The sequence below is a fragment of the Dreissena polymorpha genome, chromosome 11, assembly GCF_020536995.1.
Source record: "Dreissena polymorpha isolate Duluth1 chromosome 11, UMN_Dpol_1.0, whole genome shotgun sequence".
Lineage (NCBI taxonomy): Eukaryota > Metazoa > Mollusca > Bivalvia > Myida > Dreissenidae > Dreissena > Dreissena polymorpha.
In genome coordinates this window covers 31,681,418-31,701,710 of record NC_068365.1, presented here as the reverse complement: position 1 = coordinate 31,701,710, position 20,293 = coordinate 31,681,418, and the positions used below count along the sequence as shown (strand labels likewise).

The 20,293-nt window shown below is 34.1% G+C and overlaps 1 protein-coding gene across 2 annotated transcripts in view; it reads right to left on the bottom strand.

Annotated features, from left to right (window-relative positions):
* Positions 1–18,579, bottom strand: part of LOC127851097 (uncharacterized) — a 48,145-nt gene extending 29,566 nt beyond the window's left edge. The window contains exons 1-4 of one of the 2 annotated variants that reach the window (XM_052384619.1): positions 18,399–18,579; positions 3,920–4,430; positions 2,934–3,799; positions 521–635 (exon numbers count right to left, since the gene is read on the bottom strand). In XM_052384619.1, the coding sequence (XP_052240579.1) occupies positions 521–635; positions 2,934–3,799; positions 3,920–4,040 (1,102 nt within the window). In that variant the 5' untranslated portion in view covers positions 4,041–4,430; positions 18,399–18,579. The remainder of the gene's footprint in view (positions 1–520; positions 636–2,933; positions 3,800–3,919; positions 4,431–18,398) is intronic. The other variant, XR_008035663.1, reaches the window with a different exon arrangement.
* Between the last annotated feature and the right edge of the window lie 1,714 nt (positions 18,580–20,293).

Genomic DNA, 20,293 nt, shown 5'->3' with positions numbered 1-20,293 from the left:
GTTTAAATACACAGTTATAATAGGTAAGTACGTCTCAGTTAACAGTTATTACATCACGTACACTGTATTATCAGTCAGCAAAGGAGCTGGATCTGTTAATAAACTTTATATTATACTTCATTTTGATATGTTCGATATATGTATACGTTACAAAAATGCGATCTTTAAACCATAGCTTCAAAGTTCAAACACATACAGCGCAAACACACTTAATCAGTCGTTAGTAAACACGCATATATGTACTCAGTCTAAGGAAAAAATAAATGTATCAGTGCTGTTCATTAACAAGAAACACAAAATACGCCGTGTTGTCAATTATTAACATGCAATAGGAATGATCTTATGGTATTGTTTGTAATCAATTTTATAGATAATACATTATAACGTACCAATTGTCTTAAAGTGAAAAAATCTTTAGAAAACAAATATTCATCGAAAAATAACCAAACATGCATACAATTATTAAACACCGTTTGCTTTAAAGGTAAATTTTACCAAAATAAAGTTGTGTTTTATATACCTGTATAGAAAAACCCACTCTGACACAAAGCTGGTATTGTTGGTCGTGTCCTTGGCCAGTTTCTAAAGGATGCGGTCCTATCTTCGACCGCTGCATAGCGAGGATATTTTGCCGTCTGAATAAAGCAAGTTTCATAAAACATAATCAGATCAACATTTACATCAACATTTACACAGTGTCAGTAACAAGTGATCTATTAAGTTATGAGTTGATCAATAGAAAGAACAAATCCATCTAATCTCAAGTAAGATATTTATCAGTTCTCCATTAATTGGGAATCAATAAATTAGACATTGAGACAAACAGTAATATTTACATTTTATGATATGCAACTATGTTTTTAATATTTTATGAATATTAGTTACACAATGTTATCAATTGCAAAACATATATTTATCATAACAATTATTTTGATGGCTTTACAATAAATAAAACAATGTTGGCCATGATGGCCCAACGCGCTCTTTTGAGTTCAAGGTATAACAATTTTGGAAAACGTGACCTAAAGACCTAGTTTTTTACCACCTGGTACAAATTCGAAGATGGCTATGATATTGCACAGAACATATTGCAACGTATTGACAATGTCATGTCAAGACATTAGCTTCTCTAGTACAGTAGCCAAACTATAAAATGGCACATTGTGTACTCATATATTCTGAAATGTGTTACCAAACTATGTTTTTTGTAAGTACATATAAAAGGAAATAAGTGCAATACATGCACATAGTTAAATCTCAGAAATGAACAACAATATAGATACTTTAGAGAAAATGGGTTTCATTTACTCCCATAGGAATACGTTAAAGGTTACGTTTATCATGAGTCATCCAACACAATTACACACGTTCACGGTTTAATTACCTGAAATGTTAAGTGTAAACTGTTTTTACGAATGGTATTTTGAATGAGACGAGGTTTGGAAGAAATATAGGATTTTTTTTTCTGTTTTTCAACTTAAGAATATATAGTCCCAACTTGTTGTTGATTTAACTCCTCTTTGACTACTGGGTGAATCTCGCTTTAAATTTCAAAGTACAATGTGTATAAGATCGTAATATAAGAAATAGTGCCTGCGACCAGCTTGAGCTGAGGAACGGTCCTTTGTCATTTTGTTTACTGTACACAATATAATGTACTTGTCTGTGTCCAAACATGTGTTGAAAGGACCGTCAGCGTCTGTGATCCATTTCTAGTTACTTATATTTTTACACTAACCGAATACCACTTTTTGTGTCTTTCACAATAAATTGAATATTATATTTGCCCGAAGTGGAAACTGTTATATTTTTCGTCCTTGTTTGTGTTTGTATTCATGTGAATAGTGTTTGTTTTATTTGCTTTTTGTGTGTTCATAAATAAATATTTTATTCATTCCACTCATACTACATAACCATTAATCTATAACGGCATTACCTATAAACAGGTTAAAGACACGTCAACAAGTATTATTACACATTTGCTTGAATTATGCATATATGCACATACTTACAACAAACTTAAACTTAAACCTATTAAATTTTAGCTTGATTGCATTAAAAGCATCGGGCTTATTAAAACGCTATCGAGTCCGTTACCTGGGTAGAACCAGTACTTGGTGTCTTTTGAGATGATCGAGTGAACGCTCCTACAGAAGGGATCGAAATCATGACCTCCCGGTCGCTAGGTGGACACCATATCCAAAACTCCACGGCGACAATGTGCTCACATACGCTAATAAAGTGATATAAATTACTAAAGTTATTATTTAAAAACAATCACATATCATAAAATACCATTTGAATATTAGTATACCAATAGCTGAAGTCAGATCAATATTAAAACTACAACTGGCAAGTCTTTAGCACTAATGTAGTGAACACAAAGTGTACTAGATATGTGACCTTCACATTTATAATGATCTTCAATTACAGATTTATGACAGTATTTCTGTTTAATAGCTACGAAATGAAATTACAGTATTCGTACAACGTTTCAATCTACATCCGCAATATTATTGAGTTGATGGACGATCTTAAAGAAAAGAATTGTGTTTGTAATGCCGTATTGTATTGTTATGCCTGTACTTGATTGGCAGTTGGTCATTTTCCTCAAATAAATGACCAGCTGGGGTTGATAAGAACTTTTCTTCTAAAAATGTTCCAAATGTTTCAAAATTATTCAACAAAATGTGATGCATGCTTCAAACAAAAGGCTTTACAATCCTCCTGTATTGTATCGTTTGAAAAAAGTTCAGAATGAAATGCAAACTTGACATAAAATATTTTTCTCCTTCCGATTGAGCTAAACAGAACTTAATAGATCACACGCTTAGGTACTGTTCAAATTTGAACTCACAAAGAGTTACCAAGATATTAAATTCATAATTTAAACTGCAGACGTTGAACTAGAAATTCGTGTATATTTTTTTTACCGGATAATCCGTTGCTTCGCCCCGCCACCTTTGTGTATTCGATACTACAGGATTTGAACTATTGCACCGGATTTCCGTCGGATCATATCGTTCCGATGTGTCTAGTTCTATCCTTGCAACAGTAACTGGCTCGTGTATTTGTAGAGGAGTGATGTTGTTTCCATGCTGTTGCACCTGTGAAGTACTCTGTGTCTGGGATTGGTAGCTCCATGGAATAGGAAGTTCACTCAAGCCTGACGACGTAGCAACAAATGAACGAAACCCATCCACATCGCCAACAGCTTGAACGGCTATGGTATTTTGTTCCTCGTTTTCAACTGGATACGCGGGAGTTGGGCTTTCTTCTTTTTCATGGATGTAAATTTTCAAATTATACACTGAATTACTGAAACCTGCCAAATGGGTTTTGTCCTCTGTAATGCTTGATACTTTAGATTGTTTGCTTTGAACCAAAGATACTGAGGGTTGAAAATCATTATAATCTAGGCAAGTAACTTTCCCACTTGTAATGTATTCATTGACAGGTGCGAGAAAAGAACTGAGATCTGAAGATATGCGACAAATTTGAATTGCCCCATTGTCATTAAGATATACGAAAAATGATTGTGGAAATGGTTTGTTTGCCTTTATAAAGTCTATTTTCGAAAGTAGTTTTGATGTTAAAAGAAGAAATATCTTTTTGTCTCGGATGTATATGCATGCAGTGTTACTTCCACAATTTCTTCCAATGGTCACCAATATCCTTCTGAAACTGGTGTATCTAGCTTCTGATGAGTTCTTGTTCCAAATTGTTGCCTCCATTTCTCGGTCTACATTGAGAACAAAGACTGACTTTAGCGCCCAGTCGTGGAAAGCAGGGTAACCGGCTGAAATATAAATAAAAACCCACAACATGTATTAATTATAATTATTATTGGTCAACAACGCAACAACATTTCCGTTGCTTTTATAATTAATTAGAGACCTCTTCACAAATGTAGACTAACCTCCATTAGTTTTGTTGAAAGGTCCAGGATTTGGTTCTATTCCAGATAATATAAGCAACAGGCGCAAAGCCGTTAAAGCCGCTGCACTTAGCTTTCTGAGTGAATCCATGCTTGTGAACATGTTAGTGGATTGTAACTCTGTTGCGTTATTCGCTTTGGAATTTATGGGCAAGTGCAATCACCACTGCTGATGCACAGTAATGGTTGTGAAGCCACGATCTTTATTAACTTCCACTTTTAATAATAGTCTAACCATCCATAATGAACGTTTACTCTTGTTCGTGTTCGGTACAAGATATCGTCGGATCTTTTACCAAGACTTATACTTGGTATACCATCTAAAGTTTCACTTGTATGATCAAACATCAACACAATTAACTAGTCATTAAAAAATGCTATTTGCATTACAGACTCTTCCAACGCAAGTGCGAGTTCTTTTGAGTCACGTTTAATAGTTTTTACGCTGCATCTTGGATATTTGTCCACTCCGATGTGTTCGCTGGTAGAATAGCTGAAAAGAAATTCAGTATAGCTGTTTCAATATAGCAAACAATGGCTCTCCAGAAACTATATAACGTTTGTTAAAGAAACACCATTTACTACGTTTATTAAAGAAACATCAACTACTACGTTTAATAAAGAAACGACAAAAACACAAATTATTAACATACCATGACTAAAACTGGTATCATCGATTTAGAAAGGTCAATGTAATCGGGGTTCAAACCAGTTTAAAGGTTTGCCGAAGCTAACCGAACAATAAATCAAAAGCAACATAAGCGTCTAAAACCATTTCAATCAAATGTACTTATGCAGACAGAAACATGTATGCCAACAGGTGACGCTAGAATCGAATATAGCCCATTAAGGCGTCTTAAGTATTGAGAGTCTATTCATACGATTAAGGATCAGTATACACAGAAAAATGGTCCATCTTACAAAAGTAAACTTCAAGTAAGCGATAGATATATACATAAAATATACATTTTTATATAATTATGATGAAATTGCTCAGTCCGGTTGCTAAACATACAAATGCAAATCACTGAATTACAGCTATTTGGTTTATTGGACATATTTTTGATTATTTTTACTATAATTGCAAACAACCAGTGTAAAATAGCCTTTTGTAGATATTTATAAGGGTCAGAACTGTGCAAGTTCAAAATCGTGTTCGTACTATTTTGCAAGATTTGGCATATGGCCCAGGTGAGAAAACAATACGCTTTCTTTACAAATGCTTATACAGTAAGGACCTGCTTGGGTTTATATGATTACGGGGAATTAAGAGGAATAGACAGTACCTTTGAAAGCAAGTATTTATCCGTCAATCATTGGACGACGATAAAGCCATGTTCATTTCAAGTCATGAACGCACACTTCAACCACTGCTTGAGAACTGTAAGACTTCTTCTTAACAAGGAAGATTATAGAAAGCTTGGCAATTGATAGTGAGGAGTGTTCAATCAAAACTAAGTGATGTCGGAAGCATATACAAAACTAGAACAATACAGTCATTGTGACTAAGCACTTGAATAAGTATTTTTCTGTTATACTATAAAAACCCCTAACTAATCAACCAGTTTATTTTTAGAAGATACATTGTGTATACGTATGGTTGTATTATTATGATGACAATACTTGTATTGTCAATGTTTTAATGTATGTAAGCAAAGTTTTAGTCAAACGGCTTGGAGCGCAAAGGACCCAAGTCTATTGACAAAATCGTTGAATAAAACCCCTGTTTACAATGCTCTGTCATAGCTCACACAGATGTACCTAGCAAGAGTCCGTTTAAGATAAATGAGCACAACTTGCTTAAAGTGAGCTTTTGTGATGCCTTTTTGCCCATTTTATATTATCGTTCCTGCATTGTCCGTTGTCAAAATATACATTACAAACACTCTAGAGATTATGATTATTTCCAATATTCACCAAACTGTGTAAAAAGATTGTTCTAAATGACGATTGGGTAAATTTCAAATCTGCCTTCAAAAAAGTAGGTTGCTATTTCAAAATAAATAGAAAACTTCTGAACATTCTAGAAGTTACATGTTCTTGATGAAACTTGCTCAGAACGCTTTTTCTAATGGTATATCTGCTGAGTTTGAAAACGGTTCATTTCTACTAAAAAATATGAGTACCAGGGTGCTAAGAAATTTTCCGTATGTGGGTATTATGAAACTTTGTAAACAATCTATTAGTCAAATGATTTGCCAAATCATCATGAAACTCTATCAAAAAAATTGCACTCATGATATTTCAACTGATTTCGAAATTACTAATGTCCGTTCCAAAATACGACTTAAGGTGAAAGTAGTTTAGGGAGCGATTATATAGAAGTCACTCTTCGTCCGAAATTTTAACAGTTTTTTTTTATAATCCCCTAGGGTGAAAATTGCCCCCCCCCCCCCTGAGGGTTACATACTTTATATGTATGAAGCAAACACTTTCAAAATGACTTCTATGAAACCGCAAGGCTAAGACGTTTTGTCTTTGGCATGTATCATTTTATTGAAGTCTTCTACCAAGTTTTTTTTTTCAAATATCCTCTCTTGGGTAAAAAGTTGTCATGCCCAAAGATGACGAAATTTATTTAGACTTACATATTTAAAAAAAGCTTTAAAATCTTTTTCTCTCAAAACGTTAAGGCAGAGATTTATTTATCGTTTAACATCGTATACTGGTCCTGTAATAACTTTTTCAAAATCATCTCTCTCGGATAAAAAATGTACCCCGCCCTATGGGTACTTGTTTAAATATATGTATTTTTTTATTGAAAACTTTGAAATCTAATTTGCTGAAACAGCATTGCGCAGAGGCTTGCTATTTGGCATATAACGTCTTATAGTAGTCCTCTGCTACAGTTGTTCAAATCACGCACCCTTGGGTCAAAACTTTCCACAGCCCGGGACTCAAGTTATATATAAAGACGTGTATAGTAAATATCGATAACTTTAAAAATCTTCTTTAAAGCCGCAGGGGTTTGACATTTGGTGTGTAACTGAAAAAAAGTGTTTCCTCAAATCATGTGTCTGGGGTCAAAACTAACCACATGGAAGTCCGTTGGACTCCTTCAAAATCATCTTTGAATTATAAAAATCCCGTTACTTGAGATCAGACTGTCCACACTTTTTTACATCCGAAACATGAATGACACTCATCATTCTGCTTTAACACATCGACAAAACAAAACAAAACAATCTGAAATTATGTATTTTGGTACCTTGTCGCACTGCTTGCGAGTAGTAATATGAGAAACTCTCGATATCTGAATCAACCCGATCTTTTTCCGTAATCCAGATGGAAAGCGTTGGTGTATTGATTTTTCACTAAACATATTGTAGTGCAGAAAACATAGAGATATTTTAATTTTAAAAGGATCGTCGTTCAGAATAGCAAACTTATATCGCGAATAATTTTCAATTGACATTTCATCTTAATTTCAATTTAAACACGCTTTGTCCACATCGTAAGGGTCTTTAAAATTAGTTATTACTGAAAAACTTATTGAGATGTATACTGATTAAGCAGAAAATCCGGACAAAACTGGATTTAGTTGTGGGCGGTGTGAATACGCGCTTGAAAGGCGTGTAGACTGCGATTTTTTGACAAAAGTGATTAAAATGTGCAAATGTGCGAATGCAACATTTTACCGATATATGTTTAGATTAATACGTTCTTAGAAAATATATAAAGCAATGAGATGTTACACCGAATCCCGATTATCAACCACAGGCATTCGTCTAGTTCTGGCTACCATAACTTTAAATGTATCTTTTTATGATTTTTGACTGGCACGACTTTAAAGTTATGGACCAACCCCATTAAGTAAGTCAACCAGAAATTCCCGAAAAGTTGACAGTTAACATAGACCGGTCAAAAACAGCTTGTAAATGCAGGTATTGACCCAAATCAACCACTTGATCGGAAGATTGACATCTTTCACATTTGGCTGATATATTCTTTCACAAAATACTATCTTAAACATTTGAAATTTCTCTTTTCTGTTCTAACATATCGAGAAAAACAGCGATGCGACAGACATTATTGATATGAAAATCTCCCGAGAGTTCACGTTCATATGACGTTATTTCTATTTTAGTAGCATACCATGTGCTCAAGTGTTTTCAAAATCAGAATGACATATCCCAATATTTTAAATTATTCTGGCTTGTTTTGTAAACAAATTGTAGTGAAAATACAAACTCAAAGTTAATACTAGTATTATTTAAAACTACCTGGTTCACACTGAAATCAGTCTTATAATCCACCAGACGTAAGTTGTTAATCACAAATAATAGTTTTCAGAAAACGAAAGTAATGTTTACAATTTCTGCAAAAAATGTCAATGTCGATCTGAAAGTATCTAAATGAAAACTCGTCACGTGACAAAGCGACAATGGCGACAAAATTGTGAATTTCAGACTGATGAGAATTATTTTCCATCTATTGTAAGATGCATTTGAAACATTTGAACCTTAAAATATTCCCCGATGCAGTAATTTATATTCATTCACCAATATATGTAGAAATGTATCCAAGAAAATGAGCTTTCTTTGATTTATAGCGTGACATAAATATGTTACGACTCTGGTTGACTTTCGACACGGGGTTCGCTTCAGCGTACAGGTATGTCAATACATGTACTCGATAAACTGTACGCTGAAGTTTCTTAAGCTAGCATTCGTCATTAGGGTTTATGTTTTACATGTTTTATGTTATAATCCGAAAAATACGATATATAAAGAAGTGTCATAATTTTTGGCCTACCTGAAGTATGGTCGGACTCCTAAATTTCATAAGTTGGAAGTCCAGAGGACTCCTTACTCAGAATAGCTGGTGTTGTCACTGATTTGGTAAAGCAGTTACGTTCAACCATTTACTTCTGAGTTAATGCAAGACGTATCTAGTTATCACAGAATTTGTATTCCATATTTAATGACTTGATGAAAACATATTGCCTTTGTAAGATTCTGAAAGCCATATGCCGATGTTGTTTAAACGAATTGGTTCAATACAAAACGATTCCTTAATAACACTTTACTTGGTTAAATTGTATTTAATTTCTGTATGTAACATAATGCACACAAAACGCACATTTGGGGCATTGTTGGATTTATATAATGATCGAAATTTGTACCACATTTCATACAATCTTAAATAGGCAGCCATCTGGATCAACAAATCAATAGTCTCGGGTTATAATTACCGGGCACGAATATTTGCTTACCGTATGTGTCAATATTCGGTAATTCCCGTATGTATTCGTTAAGTGTCCGTTGCATACGTCATATTTAGGTTGCAGACACGTGACTTAACAAACGGCCAATCAGAATTGTACATGTAGACACGTGACGTTACACAGCCAATCAGAATTGTACACATAACAATTATCAAAGCTTTCGTTGTTTATATCTATATTTATGAACAGTCTTACTTGAACGGCCGAATATACAAGTCGCATTATTGCTGGCTTTCGCGGGATGGGCCCATTGCGGGCTTCGCATGTATCTTGTATTTGACAAACATTTTGGAAACGTTGTGTTGTGTTAATAAGCAGAAATAAAACGCAAAGAAATCAGAAATGAACTTTGTTGGTTACTGTGTCTTTTCCACGAACAATACGTAATTACGTGACACAGAACATTTTATGGAGCCGTGTACCATGGATACGACCGAAGTACGATCACAAGTGCGATCACGTGCCGAAAAAATGAAAACATCACAACCACAACGCGACATGAATTCAGGTCAGTTGTTTAAAACAATTATGGCAAACTTGGAGAGGGAATTTCAAAATTTATAAAGTAGAAAATTAAAGTAAAAGGCGTCATGACAACGAAATTTTTAAGAATTGTTTAAAGAATTTAATGTAGTTAGATGTTAAAAATTATAGTGTTGATAATAAATTATGTACGAACAAATTTTACAAATATCAAAATCATGCCAATTTTGCATTTATCGGCACATTTTTATAAATAGCGGTGAATTGAGAATAAAAAGAGATATTTGAGTTTTACATCATTTTTATGAGTTATGGAAATCATTAAATTAAAGGTGTACACACAAAGAGTATTTAAAGAATTTTTATATATTTTTGGTATTGTTAGAATATAGGATTATGTACGGAATTATGTTTTTTTGCATACCAATATATTTTAAATTGTTAGAATGTTTGTAAATTTTCATTAAATTAAAATGTACGAGAAAAATAAGAGTATTCAAAACAGTTTTGTTTATTATTTTAATTAAGAAAATTTGTGGATGATTTTATTTATTAATATAATAGAAAAACTCGAAGAAGGAACAAATATAAAAAATATTCAAAGAATTTACCTAGTATTTTACATTGGCAGAATTAAGAATTTAGGAATTAAGATTATTTAAGACAGTTTTGTTTATTATTTTAATAAAGAAAATAAGGCGGGTTTTGTTTATTAGAATGATAAAGAAAATTGTAGAGGACGAATAGATAAAATTATTGGAAAATTTAAAAATAGTTTTCCGAATTGTAAAAGAAAGAAAATAGGAAATAAGAAAAATAATGTTGATTGCGAATATGAATAGGGCAGACACACAAAAAAAAAAATTATGTAAATATGTATATACGTCATTGTGTTGATGCAAATATATATAGGATATCGGTAATATTGAAGGTCTTGAGTAATTTTAAGTAAGAATTTAATGCGATCTGACGCGTATAGCGCAGTGAAAATATAACGATATGTACGCATTAAATTTCTAGTATAATTGTTTAAGGGTTACAATTATATTTTATGAGCACGGCTGACTGATCAGCGTTCGGACATACCGAGCCCGAGGTTCTGATAACCTTAGCGTCCTCATGAGTAAGAGAATTTATCCCTGTGCCATCGAAGCAAATTACGCTATGGACAGAAGATGCGATGTCGCATAAGAATTATTTGAGTAGTTCGATTAGGAGCAAAGACCTGAATTTTGAAGTATACCGATACGTGTTCTTATATTATGAATGCATATATATAAAAGTCTGCCTTGTCATATTTGCGCATTTTTACAAGTGCACAGGCCAAACATGTCAATAAATTTATGCCCAACGGCAAAACTATAGTGATACAGACGAGGTTTATGAAACCATGATTTGAACAGGTACGTCTATCATAACCCATTACTCTAGGTCAATAAAGTGGCGCGCGCCTGTCAAAAATTTACTGGCTGCACGTGTGTAAAATGATTATGCCTAAGGCGGTACACAAGTCATATTAAGTAAATGGCTTGTCAGATGTCAAACTGTCATGTACTTATCCGAAGTGTGTTTCGAGGAATTGACTAATATTTTTTCGTTGTAAAGAATTTATTTTTTTGAATAAGATATCACAGTAAGTTGTCATGACGATATTTAACAATAACTAAGGGGATATTTATAAATGTTTGCCATGATTTTGAACAACTGATACTTGTATCACCACGACGCAGATAAAAATATCGAGATTTGAAGACAACGCCAAAGAAGAGCGACTTCGCGAGACAACGCCTTCCACAACGAATAGAAGAAACAAACAACATAATTAGAATGGAACATCACGGCGTTTACTCTCAAAGTGAATACCTGGTTCTATCGCTAAAAGAAGACCAACGCCAGAAGATTTCGAAGGACAACAAGTGACGCAACACTGGACACAATACTTGTGACGTTAAACACTATAGAGTAGATGCAGCCGTTCAACTGTTTGACGTGCGTAGATAACGCATTTGGAATGATACTTCCGAGGCCTAAGACATCAAGGAGAACACTGCTATAGTTAATACCTCGTGAGCATTATGGCCAATAGAAGATCTTAATGTCCCGAGAGAAATGAAGACGCTGGGGCCATCAACAAAAGTACAAACGACAACGAAAACAACAACAACGATGAATACAACGGAAACGACAATCGACGACGCAAGTTAAACATCGGAAAGCAGAGCTGAATCAATAAACGCATTCCAATCGCCACGGACGAACCTACAATCGACTTATCTTCATGACGGTGGCAATGACTTCAATGAAACATCTTATTCGCCGCGAGCTACAACTTCAAGACAACATGGACGACACCAGATGTACAGATGGCCAACGATCAACAGATGATGTTCTACACAACATTTTGATTGAAATTTAAATTGTATAACAATTACTAATGTTATTTATTCCAGCAGAGATGCTTGTCAAGGAAATCATATTGTTATCTTCATATTTTCCATCATTTGAGTGTGTTTATATGAATCTAGTTTTTTAATTTTATTAGTAATTCAATAGTAAAATTTTAAAAGATTTTTTTAAATCATAAAATATAAAAAAATCAAATTAAGGGGGAAAGTTGTGTAACATAATGCACACAAAACGCACATTTGGGGCATTGTTGGATTTATATAATGATCGAAATGTGTACCACATTTCATACAATCTTAAATAGGCAGCCATCTGGATCAACAAATCAATAGTCTCGGGTTATAATTACCGGGCACGAATATTTGCTTACCGTATGTGTCAATATTCGGTAATTCCCGTATGTATTCGTTAAGTGTCCGTTGCATACGTCATATTTAGGTTGCAGACACGTGACTTAACAAACGGCCAATCAGAATTGTACATGTAGACACGTGACGTTACACAGCCAATCAGAATTGTACACATAACAATTATCAAAGCTTTCGTTGTTTATATCTATATTTATGAACAGTCTTACTTGAACGGCCGAATATACAAGTCGCATTATTGCTGGCTTTCGCGGGATGGGCCCATTGCGGGCTTCGCATGTATCTTGTATTTGACAAACATTTTGGAAACGTTGTGTTGTGTTAATAAGCAGAAATAAAACGCAAAGAAATCAGAAATGAACTTTGTTGGTTATTACTGTGTGATATCCACGAACGATACATAATTACGTGACATGTATTTTAGCAGATTATATTCTGAAAACAAATTGAAACTCCCAATGGGTTCTATCAATACTTTTAACATCACTTGAGTTGCAAGCATATGTGTTCATTTCTCATTAGAAGGCTCTTTGATTGCTGTTCATGTCCAATTTAGCAATGTACATGGCATGCAAAAAAAACTAATTACACTAATATTTGTTGCAAAAGTAGCTGTTGGAGTAAACTGAGTAGATTACAAGATAGAACACTGAAATTTATTTAGAAATGATTTGAATTCTATAAAGCCTATAAGCCAACGTTTACCATAATATCATTAACAACACAAAAGAGTGATTGACAGCTTTTAAATCTTGATAACGGTTTAAACATGGGTGTTTTTCAACGAATCAATCTTGCCAGTATTCTATTATACCTTTTACATGTTGTTGTTTTTGCCAGTGTAAAATTGTATTTTCCCGTAGAATATTACATACATACGTAGGAAATTTCATACATAAAAGTATACAGAGCTATTCAAATAGTATAAAGAATTTCATAAACAAAGTAGTTCATGCACAGCTATTTGATGGATACCTACATATAATTGACGTACATTAAACATACATTCATATGCAAATCTAATTGACAAATTGTGTTATACTTTGGGTATTTTATAACAATAAAAAAAACACAAGCATGTACCATGCATACTAATGTATTATTTAAATGTGAACTCACGTATATAAACCGTTAAACCAGTACCCGTCAATAGAGAGGAATAATATTGGAAGCCTGAAAGTCCACTTTCCTTCGAATATAATTATATTTTTAAAAAAAAGTTTGAATGGCATATTTAGCACCCTGACACAATTTATATTTAATTTTATACAACAATTATGGCATAAAACTGAATACTTAGAAATGCTATCCTTTACTGTATACATGTTTACTACAAAGAAAAGTCAACAGATGGCAAATGCTAAAAAGTGTTCGAGTGAGAAAATGGGTAAAATAAAACCGGAAGTGAAACAATTTTTGAAAAAAAAATAGTAGTAGTAGAAGTAGTACTAGTAGTAGTAGTAGTAGTAGTAGTAGTAGTAGTAGTAGTAGAAGTAGTAGTAGTAGTAGTAGTAGTAGTAGTGGAAGTCGTAGTCGTAGTCGTAGTCGTAGTCGTAGTAGTAGTAGTAGTAGTAGTAGTAGTAGTAGTAGTGGTAGTAGTAGTAGTAGAAGTAGTCGTAGTCGTCGTCGTAGTCGTAGTCGTAGTAGAAGTAGTAGTAGTAGCAGGAGCAGTTGTTGTTGTTGTTGTTGTAGAAAGAGTATTGCAATGTGGCTTGTCCGATTGGATGACAAAAATAGAATTAAATGGAAAGTACCTAATTACGTAAACGTTATTAATATTTAATATGGAATCCCGTTCCAAAAATACCAGTACGTTTAATTTAAAGTGATATTAAGGGCATCTAACAATATATAGGTGTCTATCGCAACCTTTAATATTTGTTAATGCAGCATCAACATACTAAAACAATATCCCGGAAAGAGAAAAAAAATGCATTTGAATATCAACCGTACTTTCGTGTGACAACTGATCACGCATGTACAATGTGAACCTAAATTTAGTTTTAGTGCAGATTGGTTTGAACGACACAAAGACACCATTTTATTTTACGGATCATTTCGGCTTACAGGACTGGGTGGGTCACGTAAAATATATAATATAAAATATATTTTATAAACTACTGGTAGCAAGATGAGTTGCAGATAATTGGGCAGTAACCACATTTTAACTTTCTCGTTTGACCTGTTAATTCTTTTCAGCTCAATTCAACTGTGAAAAAATGCCCATAATATCACTTTAAGAGTTACAGTTTATTATTTATAAACTGTTTAATTACAAATGCAAACAAAAAACTTTTGATATATATTTCTTGCAGTAATTTTTGCAGCGAGGAAAATTTAACGCCAACAGATGTTATTTGGAAATCAGCGAAAACTTGTTTTCCATTAATGTCAATGCGCTATGCACAAAAATAACATCAATCCACGTGATAATGAATTTTGATGCAAATTAACCCGATTCCAGACTTCAAACACGCTTTCAATTTGTTTATATGCATATTACGCGATTGCCTATAACAGTAAATAGTTGTGTGTACATAGATATGGCAAGCGGCTCGACGCATAATCCCAAGAAACTAGGTTTTTCATGAGAACCTAGGTTCTCGCTTGAATATTGCACATGGCTTCCAGAACCCAAGTTTGTATTCGATATCCTAGGTTCTCATTTGAAAACCAATGTTCTGGTAAGAACCTAGGTTCTCAGAATGAGAACATAGGTTCTTATGAAAAACCTAGGTCTTTGGGATTATGCGTCGAACCGCTTGCCATAATCCGTGTCATTTGGGAACCATAGTTCTCATGAGAACCTAGGTTCCCAGAATTACACTGTGAAAACCATAGTTCTCATGACGAGAAATTAAGTTCTCATCTTTAATACTAAATCCGTGGTTTTCATTTGGGAACCATAGGTTCTCATGAGAACATAGGATCCCATAATTACGTATCGGACGGCGTAAACTTGCTCGTTTGAAATACGGGACACATATTATTCAGGGTGCAGGATCAATGGGGTTTACACATGTTTACACACGAGCTGGACAGAATGAAAACACGCCGTAAAGAACTGTCTTTTTGCAGATATCTCAAGTTGGTTGAAACTTATTTATTACGACATAGTAACATATTCACAAGTTAAATGACATTGGCATATGATTGGGCTGAGAGGCGAACCTTATTGGAGCCCTCTCCCGATAAATAATATATTTACGCATGACATGATGTCATGACGTCGTAGTAGATTGACAATACAAGATTCAAAATGCAACTTACAAGTCCAAAAAACATAATACAGAATGCAACGTATATACAAGTTCACTAACATTGATGGAAAGAAACACAAGCAATTTTACAGGGGAAAAGAAATAGAAATTGAGGGGGGAAGGAAACATAAACAGAAAATAATATTGATTTCGAGGTTGTAAACGGTCATGTAGAAATTAATGGAGAAGAGTGGCATAGAGAAGAAAATGGATGGCGGCTAGAATCTCTTGGTTGATTTTATGAAGCGCTGAACATGGTCAAATATGATACAATTTTCATCGACAGAAAGCGAAGGATCACCAAACAGAAAAACATATAGTGATGGAGAACATATCTGCGATACACTATGTATGAGCTGAGCTCGTTCTACACTGAACTTAGCACAATGAAAGAAAAAGTGGTTGCAGGGGTTGAAATATAATTGCAAAGTCTTTAGTGCATACGTTTTTCTTGCAGTGTGGGCCCATATCTTACGATTGAATACTAGTAATACATTATTACACATTATCAATAGAGATTTAACTTGTATTTATACCATAATGATTGCTTAAATATATCACAGACATACTTAAAACAGAAAACTGTCGTTTGAGGCCCGAACAAGGGAACTTAATATCTTAAGCTACTTTAAATGAAAATGAATTATGTAACGATTGATCTGACTTTGTTTCAATTTTTAGTCTCAAAATAATATTTACAATTAAAGATGTATTTCATAAACAGTTTCATTTTTTATTCATGTGTTCAGACCAATGTAGACAGATTACTTTACTAATTTCATTCCTCAAGAAACACCCATGAAAGGAAAACGTCGTACATATGAACAAGAGGCGGTCACCGACGGCTTATGCCTGTTGAATAATCCCAAGAAACCAGGTTTTTCATGAGATCCTAGGTTCTCATGAGAAACTAGGTTTTTCATGAGAACCTAGGTTCTCATAAGAAACTAGGCTCATGAAATCTCAAGAAACCAGGTTTTTACCTAGGTTCTCATGAGAAACTAGGTTTTCATGAGATCCTAGTTCTCATGAGATACTAGGTTTTTCATGAGAACCTAGGTTCTCGTGCGAAACTAGGTTTATGAAATCCCAAGAAACCAGGTTTTTTATGAGGACCTAGGTTCTCATGAGAAATTAGGTTTTTCATGAGATCCTAGGTTCTCATTTGAAAACCTTTGTTTACGCTCGATAACCTAGGTTCTCATGAGAAACTAGGTTTTTCATGAGAACATAGGTTCTCATTTGAAAACCTTAGTTCTCGGCGAGACGACGCACATATACACATAGAACTTAGGTTCTCGTGAGATATATCCTGCATTGGCGCCAACTCCTATTATTAGCACCATCTTCTTATCATTGGTTCCATCTCCTTTGAGAAAATGCAAAATTATCTACTACGTCGGCATTATTGTAGTGCATGCAGACTCTAATGTATGTTGTACGCAATCGTTTGATGTCGTTAGCGATTTAATTGGGTTGAAATTTTCTGGTAACACAGGAAAAACTCGTCGAAATGCTTTTTTAAACTCCACCATGCAACAACTTATTAAGGTTCTCACGTTTTTAAATGGGTTGAGAATGTATGTATCTGTACATTTTTGGATGAATTTATAATCGCTGAATCGCACTACATTTTCCGATTTAAAAAAAATTGCGAAATATGTTGAAAAAAACCCATATAAAACCTAATCACCCTGTAAAACAATGCAATTTCCAAACATCCGGGCCTGAGCGCTACCTCGGAAGCTGCATTGGCTCATTTATTAATGTATCTCAAAAGAGGTGACGCGCGTGATTAACGACCGTGAATAGGTACCGGCATTTGCCAGTTTGCTATTATTAAATAACACAATGCGACTTCAATTTTCAATCGGAAAGTATCCTGGAGTTATGTTCCATTTACAAGACGCAGTGAGCGTTTTGAAGACCCGCGTCATGCGAAAATAGGACTTATGCAATATACTGCCAAAGTTGCTTCAGTTCAATCTTCATCAGTGCAGTCTTGTCAGGATATGCATACTGAAGAAGATACTCAGACGATACTACGTAACCTTGCGTGCTTTTTATAGCGGAGAGCGTTGCCTCTGACCAGGTTGCGCAAAAGCGCAGGCTTGGCTTGCGATACGCTGGCCGCATATGACATAGGATCAATGTTCGCATGCCGCGTTTTTACATTGTTATTTTAATGTGTGGAAAGAAAACTATTGCGTATGAATCAAATATCAAATGTTTCGTTCACGAAGAAATAAATTCATAATAAACCACGTTAGGACACATATATGATGTAAACACACGTAGTCAAATTTTAATCCGCAAGCACTTTTTTGTGGTTTAATATACGTGCACTTCATGACACAATTTTATGCGGCGGATATGTGAAAAAAGAACACAACAATATTATACTTAAACCCTTGATTTTAATTTAATAACTTAGTTTTATATTTAAAGATATTTCTTGTTTTGTATTCGCGAAAAATAATGTACATAGTGCGTAAAATACATTAAATCATAATCAAGCCAATAACTTATCGTTGCTACATACATTACAAAAAGTTACTTTATACAATAAAAACATGTAATTCGATAGATCTTATTTGCTGAAAAGATTACACAAACACATACACACAAACAAAAAGCGGAACACAAACCTATCAATCTTATTCCATTAGTTTGTTTGAATTTGTATTCGCAATAAAAAATTAAAATAAGAACCTTACCGTTGAACAGCATTATATTAACATGAAGGAACTGCTACAATCCAAGAGCGTCATCTGTAACTCCTGCAAATAAAACGTCGAATTGGTCGTCATATGCGATGCCCTTGATATTTTCATATTCAATGTGAAAAAAAGCCTGCTGACAAACTATTTATAGCAAAAGGAAGTTTTTACTGACAACACTGTGCTGGGAAGCGGACAATGACAACGAGCGAGGCCTGGAACTGTACTGCGCATGCGTCAACTTAAGGTATTTAAATAGCTTCTGGAAACCCAACAAGTTATAAATAACACAACTTCATGTTTACATTTCCATACGGTATACTCATTAAGTCATTCTCTATGCATGGGTCCGAAAATTAATAATGTTCATTTAAACTAACTCGTACCATATGGAAGCCTTATTTACTAGTATCGATCGATATATGTTTTGTACAAAGGAACTTTATTTGTACACACGGGGAACTAACCAAGATTATACCGTAAATAATGATTTATACTGCATTATATATAATTATCCTATTTAATATTATTTATAACCGGTCCATACGCAAGCTGTTTAATGACTGTTTTTGCATGCATGCAATTTAGTTTATCTTTTATTAATAACCAGATTTCTAATAATATGCACTATATTCGGTCACCATTTGCTGATTCGTCCACTACATTTTTGTCTCAAATCGTTGTATAAAAGTTCAATTGACAGATTAAAAGGCCGCTATTAATAGTTTGGCCGAGTTTCATCAACTACAAGGTGAAGGAATTTTATTTTAACATTGCTATTTAAAGGAATGAAAAAAATGCATCTGATTTTTTGAAATACATGTTATGAAAACAATGCAAATATTAACAGAAACATCTTATATTCATATAAGAGCCTTTATTAAAAACATACTACTGGAAAAAATGAAAATGTCGAGAGACATAAAATATGACGGTACTAAATACAAAATACTGGGAATAATAAAAATGTCGTATATAGGAAGACAATATGAGGGTGTGAAAATCATTTAAGTTTGTAAATTATTCCATGTACCTCTTCCAACGAAGAACAAACATTAAACAAATGGTGTATACATACGCCCTTTAAAAAGAATGTGGGTAAAATGTATAAATCGTGGTTTCCGAACCACGCATACTCTAACTTGGTAACAGCATGACTTTAGCATGATTATAGCTCAGCACGTTAGCTTAATGCACTATAATTCCAATATTTATAATTTAAAGTAATTTGATTTAAGGATCATAAAATTTACACTGCAATGAAGGCCTTTTGAAATTTGAAATTCATGCGCCGTTTCAGCATTCTTAAATGGAGGTCATGATAGCATTGTACATACCTTGACAAATGGCTGCGAATTTTCAGCTCAGCTGTCAAGAAGTTACAATGTGAGATATTGTGATCGGTCTTTTTCCGTGTTGACATTAGAAAACATGTCTTGGCTGTTGTCATAACATGTATGGAAAGGCGAAGCGTATTCTATGTGTTGGAAATAGAATACCATGCCTTGGCTGTTGTCACGAACGTATAACAACAAGTGGAGCATGTTCTATATGTTGGCAATAGAATACCATGCCTTGGCTGTTGTCACAAACGTATAACAACAGGCGGAGCATGTTCTATATGTTGACAATAGAATACCATGCCTTGGCTGTTGTCATGAACGTATAACAACAGGCGGAGCATGTTCTATATGTTGTCAATAGAATACCATGCCTTGGCTGTTGTCATAAACATATAACAATAAGCGGAGCAAGTTCTATATGTATACAATCGAATACCATGCCCTTGCGGTTGTCATGAACGTAAAACAACAGGCGGAGCATGTTCTGTATGTTGACAATAGAATACCACGTCTTGGCTGTTGTAATGACCATATAACAACCGACTGAGC